This window comes from Drosophila mojavensis, unplaced genomic scaffold (genome assembly GCF_018153725.1).
Source record: "Drosophila mojavensis isolate 15081-1352.22 unplaced genomic scaffold, ASM1815372v1 contig_74, whole genome shotgun sequence".
Lineage (NCBI taxonomy): Eukaryota > Metazoa > Arthropoda > Insecta > Diptera > Drosophilidae > Drosophila > Drosophila mojavensis.
The window spans coordinates 24321465-24346302 of NW_025318899.1; the positions used below are offsets into that span (position 1 = coordinate 24321465).

The following is a 24838-nucleotide window of genomic DNA, read 5'->3' on the forward strand; positions in this document are numbered from 1 at the left end:
TCTCGCAACATGTGAAAATGCAAATCAAATTTGCTTGTAATTAAGCTTGAAGTACGTCAATGGCCACTGACCAATCATTCACCTATAGTATGTTATTTTATTCGATTGAATGCGCATTGCTTGCGGCTGTCCCCACCAGGGCTGCAAATTAAGCCGTTCACACCCGATCTGCCCATTATCCCATTATGCTGCTGCATTCGTTGTGCTCGTTGAAGTGTTAAAGCCGCAAATAACAAATGATGCGGGCTGATGTTTGTGTAATGAACATTGCTGAATTATTTATGTTATTTTCAATTTAATATCATTATCTGATGAGTGGGTCTGAGCTCCGAGAGCACTTGCCCATATGCATGTGCGTTGTCCATGAATATGCAAAACAATGTATTTAGCGCGCTTCAGGGGGTTGAGCCTATCAAACGAATGTTTCCAAATTAAAAATTACCCAAACCTGTGACGCCATGAGCCATCGGCCCTAGTCAGCTGTCCGCCTCATTTATTTAATATTTAGAAAATTACACGATGCTAAATGTGGTTATTATTTTACTGTTTGCTTTGCCCACACTTGATTTACATTTATATTCAAGAATACTCTTATACTTATGAATAAATATTTAGTGAACAACTAAGCTCTAATCTCACGTACTATATGAATATATGCAGTCAGTTATATCTGGAAACCCGTACAGGCTCAAGGCGGCCATTTCAGAGATATATTCAAAGAGTGATGCGAACAAATCTACTTGAACTAAATAAAATTATTAGTATCGGCAACATCAACATCATAGGTCCGTTGAATATGGATAGCCTAAAAGGGTTGCAAAAGGAATTAATGAAATTTATTACTATTATACTTTTACTATACTTTAAAGGGCTTTTAAAGCACGAAAACTTTAAAGTGTTCTCTTGTATTGCTTTCAGTAGTTAGCGTGGCTCTAGTTGGCAAAATATATATACATACATATATACATATATGTATCATTTGCCTGATATGCTAATTTGCTCACTCTTTCGCTGAATGAATAATACAAGGCATGGCTATTGTTGTGCAGCGCAAAAATGCAGAAAACATAGTCATAATAATAAATTCTCAAATCAGGCGGTTTTAGTGTAGGTAACACACTCACACCTACACCTACACCCACACACACACAGATACACGCATTGGCACATTTGAGCAAGGACACAGTTACAATAGGCTGTAAAATATTCATTCGCCTCAATAATCTGACAGGCTCGGAAAAGATGTTCTTCGCGAGAATAAAAAAGATTGAGACAAAAAGAGAGAACAACAAAAAATAAGAAAAGCATTAGAGTGGAACGTGGAGAGAGAAAAAGCCGCACAAAGGCAAAGAAAACTGCGCCAACTAACAGCAAATATGCATTAAAAATATTACAAGAAAACTCTCGGGGAGGCTAAAGCCAGCTCAGACCCGAGAAGCGCCACACCCCCAGGCACAGCAATGGAGGCACTGCAGCAATTATCGGGCGCAATGAAAGCGCCAGCTTAAAGCATAAAGTGTTAGTCTCATCCGAGTAGTCCAGAACGTCTTCATGTGCCGCCTCGGCGGCTGCTGTCCCGGCTGAATAAACAAATAAAATTGATTGGCAAAGTGTCGGACTGTGACAGTGGTCGATGGATGGCGGGTGAAGGGCGAAGGGCGATGGGTAAGAGGGGGTGGACGGTGGAGGGTGGGGCGTGTTATCAGTGGAGCCAGTCTGTGGCAGCGTTTGCCCGTGTCGTTATCAGCCAGCAATTTCATTACTTTAATGTGCTAAATGAATTATCAGCCGAGCAGTGCCTATCCGTACCGCCCATGAAAACAAATGGCACGCCCCGAGCTACAACATATATTGATTGACTGTCGATAGAGTGTTGCTATATGGGTAAACAGCAGCGCGTGCTTAGCATGGGCGAAAAGAGTTTCGGAGCCGTCTCTTTACTTCTTCTGCATTAGGTTCTGCAATAGCACCGTGTATTGCCCGCTGGCGCGTATCATCTGCAATTATCAGCCATGTAAGAGCCGGAGTGGGAGGCGGGCATCGGGGGCAGGGAGCACTCACCGACATCAGGGTGGGCAGCGACATTTTGGTGAACCAGGATACGTCCAGGCTGAAGCTCAGATTCGTGCGCATTATCATCATTCTGATGAGCTGCCGAAATTCCCTGGATTCCTCGTACCACGTACACTCGTAGAATGCCATTGGAATGCGCTCGCTCTGCGATAAAAAAGGGTACAAAAACAAAGCAGTGGGCCCATCAAAAGGAATCCAATGAAAAAGGATGCAGGACCTACAGCCGTTGTGAAGCGCTGCCCATTGTAGCAGTAGATGACGATTTGATAGCCACCGGCCGCCAGATACATCAGCATGCGCAGCGCTATTGTCAGGCTGGTGGCCTGGGGTCGAACAAAAAGCAAACAGATGATTAGAAATTAGAAAGTAGACAAGGAAGGTTGACAGTCAGTCGGACAAGACCGACTGCGTAATACTCTGTGCCCAGCTTGCAGGGGACATATTTTAGGGGGAACCGGGTATGGGAAAGTGGGACTCACAATGCCAATGCTGATTTGGAAAAGCACCAGACCCCAGCAGAAGAGGCTGAGTATGAACTGGATGATAATGATTTGCCTAAAGGTGTTGTTCAGCTCCAGAGCAAAGCTGCCAGAAAGAGATGGAAATAGAGATTAGAAAGAAATAAATGTGAGTAATAGAGCGTCTTCTGGTGTTTTCTACACACGCCTCGACTCGCTGATATTGATAGATGCAATGGCGCAGATACTGGACTCGTCGCTCTCGGGGAATTAGCGGCGAGGTGGCGTACTCAATCATATGGGTGAGGGAGTGCATCAGGCCCACGCCATGCGTGCAGAAGACGATGAAGAGCACGTCGAAGCTAACGGCACCTGTTGCAAAGAAATACTCGAGTTCAGCTCTTCTCACAGGCGACAGCACCTACCCATGCCGCAGATGTAGAGGTTGCAGCTCTCGAGGAACAGAGGCAGATGGTAGTAGGGAAAGGTCATGCCCCTGTCCATCCAGTTGGGGTAAAGCGAAGGCAGAGCTGTACAGGAGACTGACTCCATTAACTAACCATAATATGTATGTGTATGCAGTTCGCCTGCACTTACGCAGCGCCACTTCGTAGTTGTTGTCGGGCTCGGTGAGGGCGTGATAGATGTTGACGACCAGCGAATTGACAAAGTAATTCAGCAGGATGCCAATGCAGCAAAACAGATAGAACATCAATTGCCGGCGCGTGCTGATCCAGCACTGATCCATGGTGTTGGCCACACGCTGCTTCAGCGGCTGTGCCACAGGCAGATCTGCAAGTGAAAGATGGATACGTTGCTCATGGCCAGACTCATTAGATTAGAGTCGGGTTAACCAGACCAGAGACAGCTGCAAACAGCTCGCACTTTTGCAGCAGCTCGTGACGACAGACGAGGCGAAGCAGCGCGTAGAATCTGCGAGGCGCCATCAGATAGTAAATCATCTTCATAATGGACATCAGGGACTGGAAAATTGTGCTAATGGACTGAAAAAATGAAAAACAATTTATATGTGCCGTTAAGGAGATATTAGTTTGCTACGTCTATGCTGTCTGTGCTCTAGGCAACCTCGGATATGCGCGGAATGTCCTGCATGTAGTGCACGAACAGCTGCCAGTGGCCGTAGTAAGAGAGGAGCGTGAACAGTATTAGCAGCAAGCTCCAGCTGCGAATACACGAATGAGGACATTCTCTGTCAGTTCAGGTTATGTGAAGGCTGATTTGGTGGCATACAACTTAAGGAGGTTGTCCCAAGGTCCTGGCTTCATGATGTTGTAGCCCATCGTGTAGGTGACGCGTATCATCTCCCTAATCCGATGATAGTTGCGCTGCTCCAGCGCTTTCACTTCCAGCTCCGAGTACATCTTGACTAATTACCAGCCAACTGCTTGCGCTGGGCATTTATAAACCTATTAAGGGGGCGTGGCAAAAAATTTGATTAATTATGCAGCACTACACACACACACACAGCTGAAATAATGAATGTGGAAGTGTTACGCCCCATTACGTGTCGCCCTGCAGTTAATTATTAAGGCAATAAAGAGCTTGGGCATTCAAGCAATTATTAGATTTATGTAAGAATAAGTGCGGCTTTGATTTGGGAATTCAATAAAGGAGTCTTAGGACTTAAGGTCTCACTAATTATACTCCAATTCAATATTTTTATCTAAATTCTCGTAGTTTATGAAAAATTCAAAAAAATATTTGAGTTACATTGATTATTTGAGCACCAGGCTTGGGCTTACAGACTCACATCACACCTTAAGCCACAATACCTAAAATAAAAACAAGTAAGAACGTTGCAGTCGGTCGTTACCGACTGCGGAATACTCATTCACATCCCAGCAGCAATTTGGCAGCTAAGTTTAGCTTTAATATTGTAGAAAATGCAGTTTTTCTCGATTTGCCACGCCCCTACTGGGCGTAGACACCTCATTTTTGGTCAGTTCATAGAACTAGCTAACGGTAACCTCTCTGCAAAATTTCCTACTACTAATTGCCTACTCTCCAAAAATATGAAAATTACAAGGTATTTTTCGATATGCCACGCCCCTAAAAAGGCGTAACAATTATTTTTGGCTCTTCGATAGAGGAGGTTACTAGTAACTTAACTATCCAAATTTGAAGCCTTTAGTTTTGGAGATATAAGCCACCCCTACTGTGGATGGACATCCACATTAGCTCTTTGATCTTGGGTGGTCAGTCCGAGTATATATATCATAAGTCAGGTCTCTAGCATCAATACTGCGCAGCAGAATTTAAAAAATGTGTTCCAAATGTGTATGTGTTTCAAATTTCAAGTCTCTAGCTTCAATAGTGCCGAAATAAACTGCGTTCATACGGACAGACGGACGAACGGATAGACGGACGTACAGCAAGACGGACATTGCAAAAAACCAATATACTCATTTCACTTTCGTGAATGAGTATAAAAAACAAGTAAGAAGACTCTAGTCAAGACTGCTCGACTAGGAGATACCCTGAACCATCTAATCTGATATTCTAATCAGTCTGCACATATTTTCGCTTTCCTTGCGCTCTGTTAACTGCGCTTGGGCTGCGCTGTAGTGTGGGTAACATTATAAGAATTTATTTCTTGAATAATTTAATTTCTATACGTACAATCTTAATGAAAGTTTCAATGCGTATGTACATTCCAAAGCACACGTCTCTAGTACTTGAAATACGCCTTTTACAAAGATGATGGTGAGGGGGTGGATATAGGGGTGGGGGGTAAATTACAAAAAAAAATCGAAATTATATAAAATACATATTAGTCTACATATAAAATTTGCAAGCTCTAGCTCTGAAGGTGTAGGAGATAAATTTATATAATTAGCTTTCGATAAGGTTTTTGATCGATAATAAAATATCGGGAGTAGTATCGATATATAAAGAAAAACTTGATATGCGCGTGATATACACGGACCTAGGAAAAAAAAATTCAAGTCTCTAGCTCTTATATCTTCTGAAATCGACGCGTTCATACATACGGACGGACGGACGGACGGACGGACGGACGGACGGACAGACAGACAGACGGCCAGGGCCAAATCGACTTAGTTCGTCGCCCTGATCAAGAATATATATACTTTGTGGGGTCTGCCACGCTTCCTTAGAGTTCTGATTTCGGAAAAGTTTTGTAGAGATATATGAAATAATAAATTTACATTCCAAATACATGTAGAATCTAATAATACTTCTATTGCTTCACCTGCAATTGTCAATTACATTTCGGAAATAATTTGGCTAGAATGAAAACCAAATTAAGCATATAATGACATTTTATGGTATGCATATATTTATAGCATATTTTATATAAGTTGGAAATAGCAATTATTATCGTATATTTAGCTGGCTTGTAATTGACTTCTATCTCTTTCTGCTATAAACTTCGTCACAGTACTATAAACTGGTTCTTGTATCAACTAAGAGTTTTTCAAATATATTTTGCAGCAACCTGACAGCACTTAAAAGCTTGGAAAAGCTTTCCAACAATCGTGCTGAGGGGTTTTCTCGTGTAAAACTTGTAAAGCTCAGCCTTACCACCCTATAAGAAACAAGTAAGAAAGCTCTAGTCGAGACTACCCAACTACGAGATCCTCTGAACCCTTCGAGCAACTGATATTTCAATAATTATTCGCACATGCACACACACACGCACAGACACAGGCATAAGCACGCACGCATAAACACGCGTTGGCTGCAGTGGTGGCTTACTGTGGAAACTTAATTGTTTAATAACTTTTCTTGTGGATAGACTATCTTCATGAAACTTTCAGATTATAAATATAACATAGATATGCATGTATTTGTCAAAGCACAAGAGTCTAGTTTTTGAAATACGTATTTTACAAATGTGATGGGGAGGGGGTGAAATAGGGGTGAGGTAAATTTTGACAAAAATTGAAATTCCATAATGTACATATAAATCTACATTAAAAATTTGGTGACTAACTTTAAAGATGTAGGAGATATAAATCTGTTACTGACTTTCGATAATGTTTTTAATCGATAACAAAATAACGGGACAAGTTATCGATATTTAAAGCAAAACTCGATATGCGCGCGGACCTAGGAAACAATAAATGCAAATCTCTAGCTCTTATATCTTCTGAGATCGACGCGTTGAAACATGCGGACAGACGGACGAACGGCAGAGCTAAAGCGACTTACCTCGTCGCCATGATCAAGAATAGATATACTTTATGGGGTCTGCCACGCCTCATTCCGCCTGTTACATACTTTTATCAAAACCATTATATCATTTTCAATGGGTTCAGGGTATAAAAAAAAGGATTTGTTTAAATTTTGCGCAATGATTTATATATTTCCATGATATTTCGCTCAATATAATTTGTAATATGTTTTAATAAATTTGATTTTTTTTTCAACGATTTAGCATTTATTTTTTTGTTTATTTATTTATTTTTGTTTTTTTTTTATGTTAATGGTATTCAGTTTCGCTGATCTTCAATCGTCGCTGACAGAGTACTTTAAAATGTACATACCGCGTACTAATAATTTAAATATAATAATTAATATTACATAATAACATTTTGACATTGTTGTTCGCTTGCAATTTCAATTGCAGTTTCAGTTGCAATCGCAGCCTATCAATTTTAATGTTAATGCTGTAGCTCTTAAAAAATAATTTAGAAAAATAGTAACAATTTTTAAACCGAAACGATTTCTTGTATAAAAAATTGCAGTGCCATTTTGTTGTCAATATATGTTTATTTATATTTTGTTGTTTGCATATTTGGTTGTAAATAAAGACTATGATGCGAAACGGCGCGATTTTGAGTGTTAGCTTGAAATAAATATTTACAAAAGTTTCATTTTCTTTGCTTTGTTTCAAAAATTACAAATTACAAATTATAAATTGCAAATTAACTGGAATGTGGCCAGAGCTCTCCAGATATTGTGTAAAACATTCGAAAACTTTAAGCATTAGCTATAATTCATTTCATCTGATTTCATATTGGTTTCTTTTTAATCATATAAGCATATTTCTTAAATTGAAATTTTTTGGCTTTACTTTAATTAGGTTTTCTTTACTTCTCTTAAATTTGCACTATCTCTTAGGGTCTTCAATTGAAAAAGCGGACGTTGAGATTTTTGGCTTCTCATAATAAAATTTCCTTGTGAATTTACATTGTATGTGTATGTAAGTGAGGTGTGTGAGTGTACATGTGTGTGTGTGAGTGAGTGAGTTCGTATTCCTTTACTGATATGTTTCTAAGGGGCTAAATTTGCATTTGATTTAGCATTATCCAATTCATCGCTATCCGCAGGCATTTGTATATTATTCGTGAGGTTCCTAAGACTCGTGAAATGACTTTTATATGTCTGACAACCAATTGAACCTAACAAACAGATGTTGGATACATCGAGGCTGTGACTATTCAGTTTTTCGTTAGTTCAAAAGTTTATTAAATGTAACTAAATTTATTTGATTTATTTTTAATTTTTTATTAATTTTTTATTTTTGTTTTTTGTTTTGTTCTTGAATTTAGTTTTGACAATGGCCAGTGGTTCATTATATGTTAATATCTGTATCTGAGTAGTTTTTAAATATTTAATAAATGCTTGAATTTATTGGTTTAGCATAAAAATTTGCTTGCAATAATACTTTCTCATTATAATTATTTGAGTTTTTATATTTGTTTAGTCGACTGCCGACCTCGCGCCTGCTGATTTGCCCACAAAATATTATCAAATGCGAATTCAATAAATTTGACCGTCAATTTGAAGGCTCTGCTCGTTCACACTCCACAATCATATGATACAGTCGTCATATATTAATTAACAGTATCAATACACACAATTTGGAATGTACTTTTTCGTTTTTCTTTTAATTTCTCAATTTGGACACAACTTAGAAGAGGAGCTACATGGAAACACACATTTTGATACGTGGATAATTGACTAAACATTTTCATGGGGTTAATTGGGAAATTGTTTTCTAAAATCAAAATCAAACCTAAAAACTCTAAAATATCGCTCATATTTTTTAATATATTGCTTATTCATAAAAGTATAGAGTAGGGGAAAACCGAAACAAAATCGCAGGAAAACCGTTTGCTCAATTCTAATCCTAAGTACTTATATATGGAACCAAGAGACACGACTAAATACTTAAGTACGACTTATATGACATTATGAATATTTTTTGTAACTTTTGAAGTACTTGTTTAACTTTGAACTAACACACGGGACGCACACACATTTAAATTGTAAGCTATTTTAAATATCACTATGAAATATCCCAAAAAAAAAAAAAAAAAAAAAAAAACAAAAACAAAAAAAAAAGAGGGAAAACAAGAAATCACAAAATCAACTAATATCTAGGTAAATAAGGAAAACCTTTTTCAAATGTCATTTCATGTTTAATGTTCACAACAACAGCAAAACAAACCTATCAATCGATTACGTACATCTCATAGCTATACTACGTTAGCCGGAATATCTCTAGATGGGCGCAAAGCACAAACAAACATACTAGGCGAATATCTTTCCTATGTTTCCAGTATAAAAGGGGTCAAAATAATCAATAAGGACATCCCATTACAAACAGACTACAATTTGAAAACTCAGTCAAGCCGGCAGTTAGATGATCATCTGAATGTTTAAGACTTTTTTCCATATCAGGAATACACGAAAAGAAACTATAACAGCCAATTCTCTGTTAGTCTCGAGTCTTCTTTTATATTTGGAAGTATAATACGAGATTAAAGAGAGCTTAAGAGAATGGACTTCTCAAACAGACAGACATAGATGAGTTCACTAATGATACTTATCAAAAGGATGTAAACAAATACAAAACTAAAATGAAAAACTGCTGACCCCATATGGCAATCTATTCGCATATTCATCTTAAGTTTCTAATCAATTTTTAACAATCGAAGGGTTTTAGTTTCGGGGGAAAACAAAGCACTAACAACAAGCCTTACCCTGACAACACACATTCAATTCTATATAAACGAACATTTGACGTAACGATTTTAACTACTTTTTTTTTTTTTTAGTTTTTTTTTTTTTTTTTTTTTTTTTTTTTTTTGAATTTTCTATCAATTTATCTAGCATGTATGTATATGGTGTATATGGGTCTGCAATGTTATTATTTACATATATAGATATATGTATGTCTTATGTCTTTTGTGGCGTGCTTTGAGAAAAAATAGGCATTATTGTATGTTAGTTGTTAGATGTAAATATGCCACGAATTATATGTATGTAGTTTGCAATGGGTGTATAAATATTATTATGTATGTATATATAAATATATATACATATGTGTATAAGTATATACATGAATATATAAATATACATATATACATATACATATTTATATACACACACATCTATTTACATATATAGATATATATATATATATAAATTGCATTTAAAATATGAAATATGCTCTCTGCTTTAGGTTTAGGTTTTTTTTCTTTGTATTTTACTCGACGGTTTACTTTAGGCTTTTCTGGTGATTTCGTCAATATATTAATAAATATGCTGTAAGCTGTAAATAAATGTTGCCTTTACAATAGATTAGTTTTAGCTTAGGATTCTATTTACATGTAAATGTATTTTGGTTTAGTATTTTTAGTATCTTTTGGGCTTTGGTATGTTTATTGTAGGCATTAAATATTGGGGCTCCGTTTTCATATATAGATAGATAAGTATTTACTAAATTTTGTACGGCATGCGCGGCATCGCAACGATTTGCAGGTTTGTGATTCTTTTTTTTTTTTTTTTTTTTATAATTTTACTTTAAGTAGATTTTTTTTTTTTTTTTTTTTTAGTGTTTTATGGTATTCAGTGTATTTACGGATTCTCATACATAGTTAAAGTTTTAGTTCAGCTTGAGTTTTGTAAAAATATTCAATTTCAACGCCATTCCTCTCTGCATTTCAAATTAGACTAGGATACTGTTCATTGCTTTTATATAATTCACATTCCATTTTCGCTAACTTTGCTATCACTTTGAGTTTTTCTTTGTATTTTGTATTTTTTTCCATAGGTTTTTTTTCGATTTTGGTTTATATAGTACAATAACTACTAAGCGCTTTTCGTGTGAGTGTTGACTAATTGCTACGTAGCCCCACCGCTGCCCTCGCCTCCTTCACTCTTGGCCGGCTCATCTGCATTTTGTGGCTGCAGCAGCGCTCGCTGCTCGTCGTTGGCCTCGCCTTCACCCTCGCCCGGTCCTTCCATGTCCGCTCTAGGCTCTCCAACGCCGGGGCTTTTGTCCTGCGGCTTGCTGGGCGCCTCCTGCCCCTGTGGTTGCCGAGCGGGTGATGTGAAAGTCGTCTCGGAATCTATGGATTCGGGGCAGAAAGAAGAGTGTTAGTAACCGAATCACATAAGTGGATACATAATACATAGGTGCTACAGTAAATGCTGTACAGAAAGCTGCGGGTGTGTGTGTGATTAAAATCTTTATCTGAAGGCCAAATGCTACAGCTTCAATAGTCAATAGAGTTAGCTACAATATTCGCATGTGTGTGTGTGTGTGTGTGTAGGTTACGGAGTTGGTGCGCAGCTGCTTGAGAGCTGGTCGGTCTCTGACCGAGGTGTACGAGGTGGGTACAGATAAGTGTGCTGAAACGTTTAATTAGCTTCGAGAGGATCCGTTGCAGTGACATCTCGTGAGATTGTTGTAGCTAGTTAATTTGCTCGCCTTGCCTGAGTTCATGTGAGGAGATCCTTCAGTGTTTTTGTATAACTGTGTCTGTGAGTGGATTTAGTGTGGGTATTTCGGGCTGTTCAGAATGCAGCGTCGAAGACGGTTACTATGGAGCGAGCGGCACGGCGCGTTGATGATAGAGCGATAGAGGGAATAGAACAGAATTGTTTTTGGTTTTTTCACAGGTATTCACAGCCAAATTACTGGATTACTCAGCGACGTACTCAGTGAGAGTGATTGCCAATTACAATAGGAACGTGAACCTACCCAGACTGCTATCCCTCGTCTGACTCGAATCGTAGCGCCCATCGCTGGAAGCCGAGGCTGCGGCTGAGGACCGCGAGAGTACGGGCTTGACCTGCCGCAGTGCCTGCTCCTCGGGGTACCGGGGAGTCTGGAATTTGGTTGGTTTCGATTGCAACGTCGCTGGTCCGGACCGTTGATTCATTAGGCTGCGGTGCCTAAGGGGTGGTGGGGATATAGACTTAGCTAAAACTGAATGAGGTAATTTATTCGGTGAGTAGTCGCTGCCAGATTCGCCCTGTAATTGAGTGGTCGATGAATTGATATAGTTGATATAGTTACAGCACACAGCTCTACTCTACTCACCATGACGGTGCCGTTATCGGACACGCCCGACCCAGACATATTGTCCGCCAACAGACGCTCACTCTCAGGATCGGACAGCACGCGTGAGATATCAGACTTGTTTTTCAATATCGACTTGGAGCGCCGGTGGTGCTCCAGGTTCGGCGACGCGTCGATCGAGTCTATCGATGAGGAATGCTTGCTCTCAAATTTGGCTGAAGGAAATCCCAAACACCATTAGACAGGCTCATGAAATCCCTCTCACCCCAATGCTCACCTTTGGCGCCCGCATTTTGTATGCCGAACAAACGCTGATTGATCAGTTTGGTGGCAGTGGCTAGGCTCTTGGCCGGCATAAACGCCGACCGCTTCTTCTTGCTGCCAGCGGCACCCGTGGCGGAGCTGCCGCTGGATGAGGATGGACCCGAGAGGCCTCCTCCGTCCAGGCGCACGTTGTCGTCGTACAGCTTAGTGTCCTCGAACCTGGCACGCGGCTTGGTGCTGCTGGCCTGCGGGCTGGGTCGCATTGCCGTGAAGCTCTGCTGGAAACGCGTCTTGCGATGCTTTGGCACTGAGTTCTCGTTTAAGCTGACACGGCTGCCACGCTCCTGCACATCGAAGCTCTGGTAGACATCGCCCAGCGGACTGATGCCACCCGCCGCCAGGTTCCGCAGCGCCGTGTCGCCCGAGGCGCTCTTCTTCACCTGGGCGCGCATGGACAGGCCGGAGGCGGACATGGTGGGCGGCAGGCCTACGATGAAGCCCGTGGAGCTACTGATGTGGGTGCCCCGGCAGGACTCCTTCTCGAGCGGATTTATATACAGATTGTCCATATCGATGTCCAGTGCACAGGCCTCGTCATTGAAGTCGGCCGTGAGATCACCCTGCGAGAGGAATGGATGTGTCTGGCAGCTGGCGTATGTGTCCGAGCTGTCCACGCTGGCCAGATCAGCATTGTTGTTGTTGTTGTTGTTGCCGTTGCCATTGCCATTGCCGTTGCCGTTGCTGCCGCTGGCACCGTAGTTGCCGTTGCCGAACAGCAGCAGGCCGTTCGCCACGCCCCCAGCGCCCACAGTCGTCGTGTTGAAGTTGTTGTTGTAGTTGTGATTGAAATTGCTCGCAATGGGCGCTCCAAAGCGCTGCGTCCCCTCCAGCGGCAGAGCAATGGTCGTGGACGTGGTCGTGCCATACGAGGACGACGTCGACGATGACTGCGAAATGATGGGCATCATGGCGCTGGCGCTGGCGCTGGTGTACGCCGGGACCAGAGGCAGTGCGGCAGCAGCGGCGGGCGCCAGCAGGCCGAACTGATTGGCGTGGCGATTGGCTGCAGCCTGGCGTAGCTCCTGGCAGATGGGCTTGTGGAAGTCGGAAGTTGGAAGCGAGATCACGCCCTCCGCATCGGTGTATTCCTTAAAGTCCTGCAAGGCAAAGAGTGAGTGGACATTCCATGACAAATAATGCAAATAACACTAGGTCAAGACGCGGCCACGCCCAGTACCTTGCTTGCGGTTGTTAATGAGTAAATAGTGGTGCACTTGAGTATTGCTGAAAGGCTTGTTGCTTTGTTGTTTCTCAAGAGCATTCAACATGCAACTAGGATGCATCGAGTTAAGTCAAACGTGCAGCGCTGAGTTTCGAATTTAGTTTGTATTAAACGTAGTTCCAAAATAAATAAGAACTTAATTGAAATTAAAATTAAAATAATAATAATAATTATAAAGAAAAATGAAGATATCAGATGTCTCTTCTTACTTACCCGAACTTCGCAAGCACAACTGTGCTCATCCAGCTCTCAAATATTCATAAGGGAAAATAAAAATGACTAAGTGAAATCAAAAGTCGATTTGAAACTTTACTAATCGAGCAATACAAACAGAATCAGGTGCCAATTGAATATAGTGCTGGTTAAATATTGAAATCGATTATCAATTGTATTTATTTATTGCAGTTTTTCGGTTTTGGTTTGGTTTTGCTTTTGGTTTCGTTTTCTTGTTGCATAACAATGTTTCAAATAATTAATTAAATCAGTTTAATATATATAGTATTTCCGTGTTTTCCATTTTGTAATATTTTTGTTATTCTTTTGCTACTAACAAACGATGTTTTTAATACTAGGTCTAATAAATATGTGCTTAGTGTGTAAAAAAGAATTGGTTTAAAACTCATCTCATTGCCTTAAGCTTAAACACTCGAATAGATAATATACACCATATATGTATGTATGTAGATAATAGATAATAGATAATAGATAGTAGATAATAGATAATAGATAATAACACATGCTGCTTTCGGTTTTCGTTTTTATTTGTGTGGGTGTGTGGGTGTGGGTGTGTGTGTGTGTGTGTGTGGGTGTGGAGTAAAATTAATTTAATTAAATTCTTAGAATTTGCTATGTCTTTCATTAGCTTGCTCTTCTCGCACGTTTATAGCTTTAATAATATTCAATAGATTAAGTTTAGGCTTGTGTTTAAAGTAAAAGCTAATTAACTCCTTTCATGTTTGTTTGTTTGTAACTTTAATATTATGTTTCATTTTGTTTTTTTGCTTTTCGTTGAGTAAATTTGTAAGACGTATGTGTTTGTGTGTGTGAGTGTCAGTGTGTTCGTCGCTATGATTGACATCAATTAGTCAAGCTCTATATCAATAGTTCAATAGTTTCTAAACGCTATTCGCGCGCAAAGGAATACACTCGCCTTGACATCCTGGCAAACCCTTTAAGTAAAAGAAATGAAAAAGAAACAAAGTCAACATAAAATGCCATATTTTACCGCCGTGCTCTGCTTGCTGTACACACACAAAAAATCAATCGATTCGATTTTAAAATAATAATGTAGAAAAGAAACAATAAACACAAAACACGATCTTCACTTGGACACTGGAACAGAGGGGGACGGGGTGCGGGTGTTAACGTTACCATACCACATTCAGGAATCGAAATTGCAATCGAAACCGAATCGATCACAGATAATAGATATCGATAGTGCCCTCCTCGATCATGCGCTTGAGTGCCAGATAGTTTTTGGGCGAGGGAGGTGGACGCGCCAGCCTCTTGATGCTATACTCCCTGTCGTGAAAGATGCAAATGCGATCCTGCAATATTCACACAGTCCTCTTCAATTCAATTCGAATATGCAATACCAACTGCGGATAGCTACTCGGGATCAAAAATACTCGATGCACGATTACGAGTTTGATTGCAATGCCAGTACGGGGCCTATGCCAAGCGCGATCTAGTTAATTATGAGCTCCAATAGTGGGTCTACTGATTTAGAACCTATCTTGTTCGAGACTTTATTCAGATGATGTGGCGTGTTGTTATAGGTTAAGTTGTTAGTTGAAAATAAAACAGAGTTAGAACAGGACATCAAACAGGTGCAAGTGCAGCTAAAGTAGTCTCAGGTGTTCAGAGTTGAGTGTGAGTGTGAAAGGCATGCGACATACACAAAAAGCAGAGGTTTAGAGTTACTTAGTGGTAGTGCAGGTGCAATAGGAATTGTGTGGTCTTTCAACTGTGATTAGGTGTTCTGGGGTAGATAAATCGATTGTCTTGCTTGTCGATTTTACCTTGGTTGTGCAGAAGCAGCATTCGAATTCCACTGGCACATCCTGCTCCAGATTGTCCATTCGCTGGTTTTGCAGGTTCTCGAGCGCCACCTGGCGGCGCAGCTCGGCAACTTCCTATAAATAGGGTTCAGGGTTTTGGCAAAATGTAAATGCATAAATCGAAATACAACAAATTTAAGAAATGCTCACACAACATGCTACATACGCATAACATAAAAAATGGCATAGTTAACATTTATTGTATACATATTTACATTATATTTATTAGGTTATGATTAAATGGAACAAAACTCTCATGCGCATGCCCGTCAATATCAAGATCCCTGAGAAGCGAAACTTGTGCGTCTGCGGCGTTAATTGAACTCTCGAGGCGATTCGCGAGACTGTGAGATGATAGCTGCGTGTGGGGAGTATATATTGCTAGATGTGTCTGAACTAGGTAGGGCAAGGTGACAGCTGACAGTCGAGTGTGTGTCGGCTGTCAGAGTCGAATTTGAAACTGTTTGCTCCTAAACAAGCTAAATGAACTGCTCTAAATGTGCTCTAAATGCGCTTAAGCAGCCTGCTTTGGATTGGTAACCTCTTTGGCTCCATCTGAGGATGCGTAATGTCTCTCGTCTCTCTCTTCTTCTAGTTGCACTGTTTACCATCCTACGATCAGGCCACACTCGGCAGCATCCCAAAATGTTTGGAAAACGCGCTGCAACGCGCCTCAGGCGGGGCTACGGATATGTCGACTCCAATGTGGATGACCTGAAGCTGAAGCGCCTGAGCCAATACCACAGCAAGAACTGGGACGCTGCTGAGGACGAGAGTGGGTATTCGTATCACAGCTAACCTGAAGCTCATTCCATTCACATTGCAATGCTCCACAGCGCTTCAGGAGGGCATCTCGTGCGACTCCGTGCCCCAGCCCAGCCCGGAAACTACCTGCGCACCCGTTGGTGCGTCCAATCCGACAACCTGCCTGACACTAAATCCGTCCGCCCAGAGTCCGCCCACGCCTAGTCCAAGCAATCCCAATTGCAACATTTTGCAGCAGCAGCATCATCCGTATGCGCCACAGCAACAATATCCGCCGCAGCAACAGTATCCAGAGCCACAGCAGCAGGCGCCATATGAGCCAGACGATTCTGAGCAGCGCGGTAAGGAGCTGCGCAAGCTGGTGCAGCATCTGTATGTGGCGCAGGCGCGCGTCCAGCTGGAGGCAACTGAGATACACAAGGCGCAGGCGGTGGCCAGCTCGGCGCAGTCGCAGCTCGAAGATTCTGCCAATCATGTGCGCACCATTACGGCGACCCTGCACAATGCCCAGCAGGAGGTGGCAGCAGCTGCGATCCGTGCGCAGATCGCCCAGCTGCAGTTGGCTGCCCACGATCAGTTGCTGTTCGCAGCTCGGCAGGACGTGGATGCGCTCTCCTCGCAAGTGGTCGGCCTGCAGGCGGCCGAGGGCATTGTGCAGCCGAAGCTAACGGTCGACTTGCACGCACTGCTCGACAAGCTGCGGCAGCCGCTGCAGCACTTCGATCGGCCCACGCCAGTGCCCATGATTATCACGCTGCCTCCGTTTAACGCAGCAACGCAGGGGCCTAACACTGGCCTAGGGATGGGCATGGCTATGGCTCAGGGGACTGGCACTGACATTGGCACTAGAGTGGGAGCTGGTATTCGTGGGGAGGGCGAAAACAAGGAGCTTGCCCAAGGCACTCGCTATACATAGTTAAAGCACACCTCTTTGAACAGTTGTCCATCTCTATAGTTATATTTTATATGAATCTGCCAGTTAAGATATATTTCCTGCAATTACATATCCGTGTGTGTTTCTATTCTGTTTGTGGGTTATGTTGGGTAGATGATGAGTTGATTGAATGCATATCATTAAAAGCAGCTGCAGCGAATGCGTATAGATAAGGCGAAAATAGGAATGCAAATGTAGGCACCTATGGAAATTACTGTTTATATGTAGACATAAAAATAAAATAAAAATCCGTTTGATTAATTGGCCATATGTACACATATATATATATATATTTGTTCAAGAAATTTTAGCAAGTTTTAGATCAAGCCTAACGAACCAAAGAAAAAACATCCAGTTATATATATACATAAGTATTTACATGAGTATATACATATATGATCAACATATTCAATATGCAGCTATACCCTATACTACAAATCTTGATAAGAGCATAGCGGCTAAAGACTATCGAGCCAGCTCTATGTCTAAAGTTTTTCATTGATCACGCTCTGGCTATCGGCTAAGGATATGCATAGAGTATAAGCAAAAAGTTGAAAACAATACAGGATCAAAAACTTGATAGCTAAAATATAAATAAAAAAATGTAGATAATTCTCTTAAGCACACTAGCAGCTGAAATGCGTTCTTATTGAGAACTTGAAGACATTCGCAAAATGCAAATATTGGAAGATCGAATTATATATTTTCAGTCGTAGTTTTTCTTATAGGAAAGTAAAAAAATAAGAAGGAAAAAAATGCAGCAATATGTTCAGCCTCTGAAAATCAATTTGGTGAAAATTATTAATTCTTTCAATTTTTTTTTTTGTAAATTAAATAGAATTAAAGATTCTATATAGATAGTAAAGAGTAGCAGTGGCAAGTAGTATGCATTAGAGTAGAGTAGTTTGAGTTCTTTGTGTATACTTTGAATGTACCTCCTTACTGCGTCCCCGTAAAATCTAAAAGTTGAAATGTGTTGTTGTTGTTATCGAACTTGATTTCTTTTTATAAGTAGCTAGCTCTCGCATGTGGGTAAGTTTAGGGGGTATTTTATTTTAGTATTTCTTGTATGATCGTATGAGAGTAAAACCAAAAAAAGAAATGAAAATTAGGCGATATTCAAGTCACAAAAAAAAAAAAAAAAAAAAAAAATGAGAAAATGAGAAAATGACCGAAATTATTTTAGCGGATTCGATACAACTGAAGAGGAACTAGGGTTCATTTATGAACGGGGTGTTCCACCCCAAGAAGTAATTTGAGACTGTGGGAACCAAATGGCGATAGAAAAATATATGGTAAGTGTATTGTATACAATAGTTGAAAATAGTTTAGCTCCAGTTAACGGCTTCACATTTACTAATACATAGTTACGGTTTAAGAACTTTGAAAACATTAAGATATTTAAGATATACGAGCACGTGGCTTGGACTACACACTTAATCGGTAGACAATACACCCCGAACCGACACCCACACTTACCCCGGGCGTTATCATCATCTGTATGGGCAATCCCTTCTGGTTCGACGCCAGGCTCGTGTCATCCTCTCCTTTGGTGGAGGCAGCAGCTGCTCCTGCCTCGCCGTTCTCCTGCCCAGCACTCCCGGAGGTAGCTACAGCTGTGGCAGCACTCGAGGCAGCAACCATGGCCAAGTTGTTGGCAACCCCGCCAGCTGGCATCTGTGCAGCAGGAGGCAGCTTCTGCTGCTGTTGCTGCTGCTGCTGCTGGACGAGGAGTTTTGCTTGCTGCTCTCGCTTATAGCTCTCCATGGCCATCATCGAGGTCTGCCTGGCGTTCGGATTGTCGAAGCTGTAGGGCGGCACTGCATCTTTCTCAGAGCTGGAACCACGACGCTGCGTAAAAGTGGCAATGAAAGTTAATAAGCCTCGATCAATCAGGAACAATATTTGATTTGATGTTAGTTATTGGAAACTTGGTAGTTCTCCCAATTTCATTCCCTTCACTTGTTATAGCTAAAAGGCATATTATTGTATTATATCAGTATGAATCATGGCTTCTTCAATATATTAAATGATTGAATTATTTAATTGTTAGCTTAAAATATTTTAGTGCGAGAAAATAAATCTGCAAAGGTTTTTTGCTCGTTTTCTTCGATATTTTATAATAATTTCAAAGTGACCTGGCGACGAAAATAATCTCTTTATATGTATAAATGAAATAAATAATAGAAGTATATAAACTACGAATGTTATTATAGAAAGTCATAAAATAAAGTAGGGGAATATATTATACTTAATATAGAATGAGGTATTATCATTGTATTCGCAAATATATCTCAATTACATTTATAAAATCTAGATCAGCTTAATGAGCCAGTCGGGGACTGATTCATGTTGTTAGTAATTCTAGGTCTATCAGATCAGCAATTAGTCTATTGGATTATTTATGAAATTAGAGATTGATATTGTGTAAATTACCTTTTGGCAGAGAATTTGTTAGAATTGATTACTGAATGAAATGCAGGGTATTAGCTAGTTGGTCCTGTGGATGGAACTTACTTGATGCATGCTCGAGCTTCGCAGATTGGCTACGTGGTCGTAGTTCTTGTAGCAGCCCATGCCCGTGGTCGCCGGATTGCGGCCGCTGGTCGACTCGCCCTCTGTGCTATTGCCATCGACATCCGCTTGGGAGAGATTGTGTCCTGTGGGCGATCGGCGTAGCGCGTGGGTTAAACGGTGCCAATTTTTTAGCGATCTTGTGTGACTTTCGCGCTTTTCTGCATTGCGAATGTGTGTGTGTGTGTGTGTGTGTGTGTGTAAGGGTGTGTATGGGTGTGTGTGTGGAGTTATCGCGACACGTTAGTGTTGTTTTTATTATTGTTTAGGTTGTTTAGTTGATGTTGTTGTAGTTGTTGTTGTTGTAGTTGTTGTTGTTATCGTTGATAGCACGCGTAAAAAGCCATGAATGCATTTTGTAGCAATTTTCAAGAGACATTATATTATTCATTTGATATTGTCAATTCGCATTTGTTTAGCCGCATATTAGGAATTTGTTGTTGTTGTGGTTTTATTTATGATTTTTGGGTTTCGTTTGTTTGTTTTGTTTATTGTTGTTGAGAGAGCGTAAATGAGACGAAATTCAAATTAAACGCATAAAAGGAATAAAAGAAAGAGATATGCAATTTATGAATGTTCGATTAATACGATAGATTATGATGTATGCTATGGCTATGGCTATTGGTTTATGCTATGGTTCTTCAAACAACGACGACGACGTTGACTCTTTAATGACGACGATCAATAACTTTGACGATAACAAGTAGTAGTAGTAGTAGTAGTAGTTGTAGTTAGTAGTTAGTTACATTTAAAAACAACATTGAACGGCCAACAACTGGGGGTACGGTACGAGGATAATGCGATTATGTGGGTAAGTCAATATGTACGACTGTATTAACAGATGTGACTAACTAGATGTATATTGATACAAATTGTAGTTGATTAGTATGTACATGATGCGTGGGTGAATGAGTTAGTGTGTGTGTGTGTGTGTGAGTGTGTGTTTAGAAACAACATTTACTTGAATAGTGAGGCTGTAACAAGTACAAGTGAGCTAGAGAGTGGCGCAATGTATATAGAACGGAAAGCACCTTCATAGTATCTAATAAAAAGCAAATGCTCAGTAGGAAGTCTTTTCTTTTGTTCCTCAGTAAGGTAATTATTAATATATGTTTCAGAGATTTTTATTCACAGTAAGTATTTAAGCGGTTTGTCGTTCCTTGAATGTCTGATCATATGAATAGGATGAGAGTATGTTATATTTGAAATATAAAAATTAAATTGAAATTTCGATGAATTGCTCCAACAAAATCGGCAAAACAAATGTACGAGAGCAAAGACTGACTCATACTTTGCAAGTTCGCATATGAGGGTTGATTGTTACACGAGTTATACGACTGCTGAATTGCTAAACAAAGTCACAATTCATGGTTCTTTTGCGCAATCTCATGGTTCCGCCCTAAGGGCAATAAACGAAAGTAAGTACAACTGAAAGGCTCAACTCAAGAAAAGACAACAAAATCAGTAAAAGTATGCCCAGTCAGAGCATATGGTATTGAAAAGAAAAGAAAGGAGTTTTGTGTACTCTTTGTTGATTTTTGTTAATTAATAATAGATCAATGTAAATCGGCTTGATTGGTAGGTAGTTCAAGCCTTTCCTGCACAAGAAGCTTATATTAATTGAGCGACAGTTGCATTGATTACCTTTTGGCTTTTATATGGGGCAATGGTTAATAGACATAAGTTGGAGTTCAAAGCTTGACAAAGGTACACAGTAAAAGCAAAAATATGGATTGATCGATTAACAGATCTTAGAGCTGATAGTATTTGTCAAGCATTCAACATAACTGTAAACATTGTAGAAATGCAATTCCGATAAGTAGAGTTGTGTTATAAATTGTGTTGTTAAATGAAATACAGCGTATTAGGTTTTGGTTTTATTGCTAGCTCACACAGACACACAAAAGTTGACATGTTTACAAAATACACAAAATGTTTAAGTACAGCCATAAGAACTTGGAATAAATACGATTTATATTTTGGATGTTGTTATTGTTTATTTGATAGACACTTGGCTTGGGCATTAGGAGCGTAGTTAGAGCATTTCTACACGAGTAGATGTATGTAAATATATAGTTGATAAAATTGAGAGAGGAGGCATGCAGTGTTACATAACTTTAATCTCTGACGCATCGAGATCGTACAGATATATTCATATATATATTTTTTTAATATATATATAAATATACAACTTAAGAATGGTACACACATACACAGGACAAAAGTAATTGAAATAAAAACGAAATTGGAAGTAAAAGGCACGTAAAAGGTTTTTTCCGCTAGAATCATTATAATATTTTTTTTTATAGGTATAATTGGATTCCAATTCGATTTTATATGATAGAAATATTTGAACAATACTTATACAATTAAAATACTTTTAATTGCAACGCAAATTATTAAAAAAAAAACTTAAATGAAATAATATAGAAAACAAGAGAAGAAGAACACTTACATAGAAATAGTTTTTGGTTTTATATTTCTTTAATGGGTTTTATATATTATTTTTGTATAACTTCATTTAGCTACTCGACGCGTTTTAGCTTAGATCTACAATTGTTCAACACTTAACAAAAATGACTTGCTTTTTCTCGTTCTTAGCAATGCAACTGCAACTGCCAGTGCAACTGCAACTATGGTTAAATAGTCTTATGAGTATACATCGAGTGTTTTCTGTTTCAAAAAAACAATTTATTGCTGCAAACTAAGCGCGTTTTGCGTTTAAATAAGGCAATCGTTTAATATATATTTCGATTTATTTTTTTTTTTTTTTTTTTTGCTATTTCTGCTGAATTCGGCTTATGCATTTTTAGGAACATTCTGCCATCATTTGCTAAGTATTCGTTTACAAATATATTGAATATATATATGCTATATATATTTTGGTGTATATGTATATGTTTAGCTACATACAATTTTGATGGCCACGCGTGGGCGTGGCGAGCTCACTAAATTAGAAAAGCTTAGACTCTGTAATGCCTATAATAACTAATTTCATAAATAAGGCTGACTCTTGCATAAACGTGGCCAGATCATTTCCTGGCCATGGCCAAGGATCTGAGTACTGCAACATTAATTTCATTTTTATTATTATTCTTTAGCCGCTTTGAATTTTGGAGGGATTCTCATTTTATGCCGCTGTGGGCAATTTTTTAAATTAAATTTTCATTTTTCAATATATTCATAGTTCGATGCCCCGAAAGGGTATAAAAGCTTCGATTTATTCAAGTCCTTATATATGTTTGCCCATCACTTTTGACTATTGTGCTCAACAAATGTTTGGGAAGCTTATAGCTACTTAGTATATAGACTAAATTAAAATTGTGCATACGCGGATTGTTTTGAACATTTGTTGTAACGCGTTTGGCGTGTTATTAGTAGTTGGAATGGGAACAGGTGCTGTTGGTCCCACACTCCCTTCTGATAGCCACATACACACACAGAGCCGCTGCGACCCCGTGGAAGCACATAGTAAATGTTTTGCTTTTTGGGGCTCTTGAAAGTTTTGCTTAGATTTTAAGTATGTCGAGTCAAAGGAAAAATTGTGTGGCTCAAACAAAATACATGAACAAGCTGCAAAGTAAGTCAAATGGAAAGGAACATCAGCAAATTTGAGCAGATGCTACATCGAATGAGAAGTGTTCAACACCTTGAGTTTTCTCTTATATTTTTGGTTTTAGTAAGACATTTAAATAATATTTTCAAGTGCTGATGGCATTTAGTTAAACGGTTCAAATAAACGCATTACGGCAATTAGCAAAACTTTCAATACAGCTTACAGTTGACAGAGAACATTGCGCAAACGCAACGCTGCATCTGGGCCAACGTTGCGTATGCGCAATGTGAGAGATATTTAGTTTTCAAGCAGCGGCGTATGTGTGTATGAGTTGAAATGTATATTTTTGTATTCAGTGTGTGTGTGTGTGTGTGTATATGAGTATTCATGACGCCTAGAAGCAGTTACATATAATCACAACATTTAATTTCAATAGCCTCGCCTTAACGGAAGTACATCAAGTAATTCGTATTGATTGGGGCTTTCTTCGCCTTAAAGCAGCAAATGGAAAACTGGAAGCCAATCTCTATAATCTAGCACTAACTATGAACAGTGAACTGGATACTGGATACTGGATATTGGTTACTCATAATTGGTTTTGGTATTTGGGTTGCTTTTCTTTTTAACTGGAGTAGCTTGTAGGAAGTACTTGGTTGCCTGCATACACATTTACAATAACAATTCGTTTACAGTTGTTGCTTTTACCTAAGGCTAAGTATATGTATATATGTGTGTGTGTGAGTGTATTTCTGTTTTTTTTTTTTTTTTCAATGTGGAATGTGTTTTTAGTTGGTAGATAACAAGTTGCATTGTCTAATTTACATTTACAATAAAATGTTAGCATTTACGATACTCTTCAACTAGTATTAGCTAGGTTTAGTGTATTTGGGGCTTGGAGCTCGACTTGGATCTGGTCTGCTCAGCTCAGCGCTGCTCTGCTCTGGTATTAGTGGGTATCGGTTGTTGTTGCTGTGGTTGCACGCTTCGGCAACTGCGCCACGCTCTAGCGACTGTCCTCGTTGTCACTCGAGCTGTTTTGCTGCTGGGCGTCGCGCTCCTCCAGCAGGCTGCGGTTCAGCTCCTGGATGCGAGCAGAGAGTGCGCGTCGACGAGGTGTGCCGAATGATGGCAACGGGGGCGGCTCAATCAGGGTGTTTTTCTCGCCTGTAGGCGTGGTTCGAGTCCCGATTTAGGTAAGAAAGTTGGTTTAATGGTTAGAAACGGGTTTGTTTTAGTAGCGACCAAAGTGCGTGTGTGTGTGTGTGTGGGTGTGAGTGTGTGTGTGATGTGGCGATATATTTGTGTTTGTTTGGTTGGTGACATCGAACGCGTTGGGATTTATTTTTATTTTTATAGTTTTTGTAAATTTGTTCAAGTTAACATTGTGTGAAAAAGTAGAAAAAGAAGAGCAGAGAAAAGAACAAGTTGAAGGTATAAATTGAAGCTTAGTTGGTTCTTCAGATTCAGTTTTACGGATAGACTTATTTTGGATTTTGAAATTGTGTGTGTTGTTGTTGTTTTTGTTCCTTTTGGTTGATGGATACACAAATTGTTTGTTGTTGTAGTTAACT

The 24838-nt window shown here is 39.7% G+C and overlaps 3 protein-coding genes across 17 annotated transcripts in view; 1 reads left to right on the top strand and 2 right to left on the bottom strand.

Annotated features, from left to right (window-relative positions):
* Positions 1 to 1504: 1504 nt before the first annotated feature.
* On the bottom strand, positions 1505 to 4236 carry LOC6583506 (odorant receptor 63a). The gene is made up of 10 exons (XM_002009138.4): positions 3783 to 4236; positions 3618 to 3714; positions 3391 to 3535; positions 3129 to 3323; positions 2957 to 3061; positions 2738 to 2903; positions 2553 to 2658; positions 2295 to 2396; positions 2062 to 2217; positions 1505 to 1997 (listed from the first exon to the last, which is right to left on the bottom strand). The coding sequence occupies exons 1-10, from the start codon at positions 3911 to 3913 to the stop codon at positions 1938 to 1940; spliced, it is 1263 nt and encodes a 420-aa protein (XP_002009174.1). The 5' UTR covers positions 3914 to 4236; the 3' UTR covers positions 1505 to 1937.
* Positions 4237 to 10157: 5921 nt separating this feature from the next.
* The window catches only part of LOC6583508 (potassium voltage-gated channel protein Shab), a 64876-nt gene continuing 50195 nt past the window's right edge, over positions 10158 to 24838 (bottom strand). For 2 of the 15 annotated variants that reach the window (XM_032731648.2, XM_044010246.1), the window contains exons 6-13: positions 19655 to 19872; positions 18617 to 18988; positions 18073 to 18096; positions 15400 to 15513; positions 12110 to 13253; positions 11854 to 12047; positions 11512 to 11785; positions 10158 to 10876 (exon numbers count right to left, since the gene is read on the bottom strand). In XM_032731648.2, coding sequence (XP_032587539.1) covers positions 10650 to 10876; positions 11512 to 11785; positions 11854 to 12047; positions 12110 to 13253; positions 15400 to 15513; positions 18073 to 18096; positions 18617 to 18988; positions 19655 to 19872 — 2567 coding nt within the window. In that variant the 3' untranslated portion in view covers positions 10158 to 10649. Of the gene's footprint in view, positions 10877 to 11511; positions 11786 to 11853; positions 12048 to 12109; positions 13254 to 14149; positions 14548 to 14749; positions 14926 to 15399; positions 15514 to 18072; positions 18097 to 18616; positions 18989 to 19654; positions 19873 to 21575; positions 24432 to 24838 lie in introns of those variants that run through there. The other 13 variants (XM_032731661.2, XM_032731660.2, XM_015162895.3 and 10 more) reach the window with 12 other exon arrangements.
* LOC6583509 (alpha/beta-gliadin A-III) lies at positions 15547 to 17207 on the top strand. Its single transcript, XM_002009141.4, has 3 exons — positions 15547 to 15974; positions 16034 to 16213; positions 16275 to 17207. Exons 1-3 carry the CDS (start codon positions 15947 to 15949, stop codon positions 17117 to 17119), a joined length of 1053 nt encoding a protein of 350 aa, XP_002009177.2. The 5' UTR covers positions 15547 to 15946; the 3' UTR covers positions 17120 to 17207.